This window comes from Ochlerotatus camptorhynchus, unplaced genomic scaffold (assembly GCF_037179485.1).
Source record: "Ochlerotatus camptorhynchus isolate MF236.1 unplaced genomic scaffold, CSIRO-AGI_Acam_v1.1 ptg000290l, whole genome shotgun sequence".
In the NCBI taxonomy this organism is placed as follows: Eukaryota; Metazoa; Arthropoda; class Insecta; order Diptera; family Culicidae; genus Ochlerotatus; species Ochlerotatus camptorhynchus.
In genome coordinates this window covers 1,807,572-1,811,789 of record NW_027040779.1, presented here as the reverse complement: position 1 = coordinate 1,811,789, position 4,218 = coordinate 1,807,572, and the positions used below count along the sequence as shown (strand labels likewise).

General features: G+C 39.1%; 1 protein-coding gene across 1 annotated transcript; it reads left to right on the top strand.

Annotated features, from left to right (window-relative positions):
• Positions 1 to 247: 247 nt before the first annotated feature.
• LOC135706743 (uncharacterized) lies at positions 248 to 3,995 on the top strand. The gene is made up of 4 exons (XM_065228397.1): positions 248 to 1,107; positions 3,091 to 3,329; positions 3,756 to 3,892; positions 3,954 to 3,995. The coding sequence occupies exons 1-4, from the start codon at positions 248 to 250 to the stop codon at positions 3,993 to 3,995; spliced, it is 1,278 nt and encodes a 425-aa protein (XP_065084469.1).
• Positions 3,996 to 4,218: the final 223 nt, after the last annotated feature.

Below are 4,218 nucleotides of genomic sequence, written 5' to 3'. Positions count from 1 at the left end.
ACCCTGTTCGAAGCGTTAATTTAAATTCTGTTACTATATCTAATATTGTTCTTACAAGATAATTTTGTTACGGGTGACCTTCATAGCTTATTGATGAAATATTTATCCTGTTTTTTTCAGGTGGTTCAAAATGGATCAACAATCGTATGAAAGTGAAATTAAGTCGGGTGGCCACGGAGAAAAATTCCAAACAGACGTTGCCCTCGTACTGTTGCTGCGTACGCGGGAATTAAGTTCCACTACAAGGATGGCGTATGAAATGAAGATGGCCGACAAGTTTGACGATGTTGTGTTGATTGACGATACAAACAAGGTGATCCACTTAATTCAAGCAAAACACGCCGATACCAAGGATGAAAAGGTTAAAAATATCGATCTGGATGCCCTGTTTCCAACTGGAAATAGTGCCAAACACTCCGGGGACTTTGATTTGTGCAAGTATGCCAAATCCTACATGACTGTGACTGGAAGATTGGAACTAACGGCGTTCAAGAAGATGTTTTACATCTTCACCAATAAGGATCTGAAACAGACCGATAACGAGTGGGTGAAGATCGAAGAACGAGAAGTAAATGAAATCTTACGTTTTTCTGGATCAAGTGCCAAAAACCTGGAACTTGTTCCATACGAGAAGGCTATCAAAGAGGTGCTCAATTACATCAACAAAGATATCATTGCGATTAAAGATGCGATCAAAGAGTTCTTCCACAGCGGAACGGATAGCCCAATTTTAACTCACTATTGCACTCCATTGAAAGACGTTATGATCATAGACCGGAAAAAGTGTCGCTTTGCAAGCAACTTCAATGCTGAACATACAAATCCCAATGTTGCCAAGCTATACACCATGTTGCAAAGCGATCAGGTTGATATGAAGAAAGAAGTAACCGTCAACAATAATTTCATGGCGAAAGACTCAAGGAACAAACTTTTGCCACCATTCGTTGGTGAGGATGACATTCGTGGCTTCTTTCGCGATTTGACTCTATCGGTGGGTCAACCGAACGATTTGCAACCTATCATCGTTGGTGAACTACTGGCTTGGATGAAGACGTGGATTCAACCGGACATTCTCGGTAAGCTGGGGGAAAAGGACTTCGAGCAGGTGTATATCGACCTGAAAGATTATTTTGTAAAATGCAACGAACCTGATAACAAAACTAGGAAGCGTTTTTTGGCCAAACAAGGTATCGAACAATGCTTTGGACAATTAAAGCGTGGAATGGAGACGGGTGTCATAAAGCGCGTAATGGCAGAGGTGGAAGAATGGCAATTTACGTATATTAACCGCCATATCAAGTACGAAGAGACGGCATTAGAACCAACCGGTAAATTATTAACCAAGGCAACAGATAAGGATAGGACTAGCACAATAGTTCGAAAGATAAGTGATACTATATTAGTTGAAGAGCTTCGAGGAGAATTCAAATACCAGCAACACATTTTACTTGTAGCAGACCCCGGTATGGGAAAAACCATTTTACTGCAGTTTTTGGCATTTCAGGTTCAAAAACAAAGCCACTCTGCAGTATTCTTGGTGTATTTAAGCACGCTTTGTAATGCACTAAACAAAATTGAAAAAGTATCAAACTTAGACGATGTCCGGGGAATTCTCAGCGCTGCTCTTTCAGAGAATAACTGTAATCTCATCCTTAATGCCCCGGAAAGGCGAAATGACGAAGGATATTCCATTATTTTAGCATTGGATGCATTTGACGAAATACATTCCAAATACACCGAGAAAGTAATTAGTATACTTGAACTGCTCAGCTCTAGAAAGAGTATTCAGTTCATAATCAGCTCGAGACTCCACGTGCAGGAATTATTGCAAAGGAAGTTCGATGTGAAGCTAATATCCCTAGTCCCTTTTCGGCATGAGGATCAGATCCAGTACTTGAAGAAAATATGGATGAAGGACAGTGTTGATGAGAAAGATGTTGAAAACTTTTCGGAACTTCTTTTAAAAAAATATCATTCCAGCATTTTATCCAACTTGAGTGAAATTTCCGGTTTGCCTCTGATGATGCGAATGCTCGCTGAAATTTACTCTGACAAATTCGAACAATTTATTTCAGCAGCAAATTCCGACAATATGAAACCGTTTGATTGGTCAGAAGACACATTGAATATTGTGCAACTGTTAGAGCAGTTTGCCAAGAAATGTTTTCACAAGAAATTTGTAGAAAAATTTAAGTTCACGGTTGATATCAACGATGCTGAATTTAATTCAATAATTGACACGTACATTTTGGAACATCAACTGCTAGCGATAAAGCTGCTAGACATTGAAATGCTCATGGATTTATTCACGGTGCCGTATTTTAAGAAAAAATATGACTCATTCAAAAGCCGTTGTGAGCAGGATGCAGAAAAATCTATTTTGGTGAAAGTAGTCAACAATAATGTTCAGTTCTGCCATTTATCATTTGGTGAATACTTCGTAGCAACATATTTAAGTGATAACATTTCCAAGTTGGAACCAAACTTATTGATCAACGTTCTATCTCAACACGATGTTATTAGGAAACTGACACTGATCAAGCTTGGAGAAAATGAAAACTGCTCCGAAACTTTAAACCATTTGAACAGACTAAACAAGAACGTACCTTTGTGGGTATGCGAGAGTGGTTGTCTGAAATTGGTTTCATCCCTAAAAATTAAAGAGTTCTCCACTAATTTACTAAACGATATGTTAAAAGTATCTGCGAAATGCGGATATTTAGAAATATGTAATTTTCTAATTGATTACAATGCAAATCTCGATAAAAGCACTGCGCTGCATTCTGCCGTTGAGAATGGCCATCTGAGCGTTGTGAAACTATTGATAGAGAAAAATGCGGACCCAAATGAGATGGACGAATACAAATGGACTGCACTTCATTATGCATGCCAAAACGGAAATGTAGAACTAGTTCAATTCTTTCTTGATCGCGGTATGAACACTTCCTCTCGGTCAATCAACGGTGCAACTCCACTTCACATTGCTGCGATGAACGGCCATCTGAATATTATTAAACTATTGATAGCGAATAATGTGGACCCAAATGAGATGGACGATTATAAATGGACTGCACTTCGTTATGCATGCAGAAACGGAAATGTAGAACTAGTTCAATTCTTTATTGATCGCGGTTTGAACACTTCCTCGCGGTCAATCAAAGGTGAAACTCCACTTCACATTGCTACGATGAACGGCCATCTGAATATTGTTAATCTGTTGATAGCAAATAATGCGGACCCAAATGAGATGGACGATAATAAATGGACTGCACTTCATTATGCATGCAAAAACGGAAATGTAGAAATAGTTCAATTCTTTATTGATCGCGGTTTGAACACTTCCTCGCGGTCAATCAAAGGTGCAACTCCACTTCACATTGCTGCGATGAACGGCCATCTGAATATTGTTAATCTGTTGATAGCAAATAATGCGGACCCAAATGAGATGGACGATTATAAATGGACTGCACTTCATTATGCATGCAAAAACGGAAATGCAGAAATAGTTCAATTCTTTATTGATCGCCGTATGAACACTTCCTCTCGGACAATCGACGGTGCAACTCCACTTCACATTGCTGCGAAGAACGGCCATCTGAATATTATTAAACTATTGATAGCGAATAATGTGGACCCAAATGAGATGGACGATTATAAATGGACTGCACTTCATTATGCATGCAGAAACGGAAATGTAGAACTAGTTCAATTCTTGATTGATCGCGGTATGAACACTTTCTCTCGGTCAATCGAAGGTGCAACTCCACTTCACATTGCTGCAGGTTACGGCCATCTGAATATTGTTAAACTATTGATAGCGAATAATGTGGACCCAAATGAGATGGACGATTATAAATGGACTGCACTTCATTATGCATGCAGAAACGGAAATGTAGAACTAGTTCAATTCTTGATTGATCGCGGTATGAACACTTTCTCTCGGTCAATCGAAGGTGCAACTCCACTTCACATTGCTGCGTGGAACGGCCATCTGAGCGTTGTGAAACTATTGATAGCGAAAAATGCGGACCCAAATGAGATGAACGATAATAAATTAAATGCACTTCATTATGCATGCAAAAACGGAAATGTAGAACTAGTTCAATTATTTATTGATCGCGGTATGAACATTTCCTCTCGGTCAATCAAAGGTGAAACTCCACTTCACATTGCTAAGAAAAACGGCCATCAAAGTATTGTTGAACTGTTGAAAGAGAA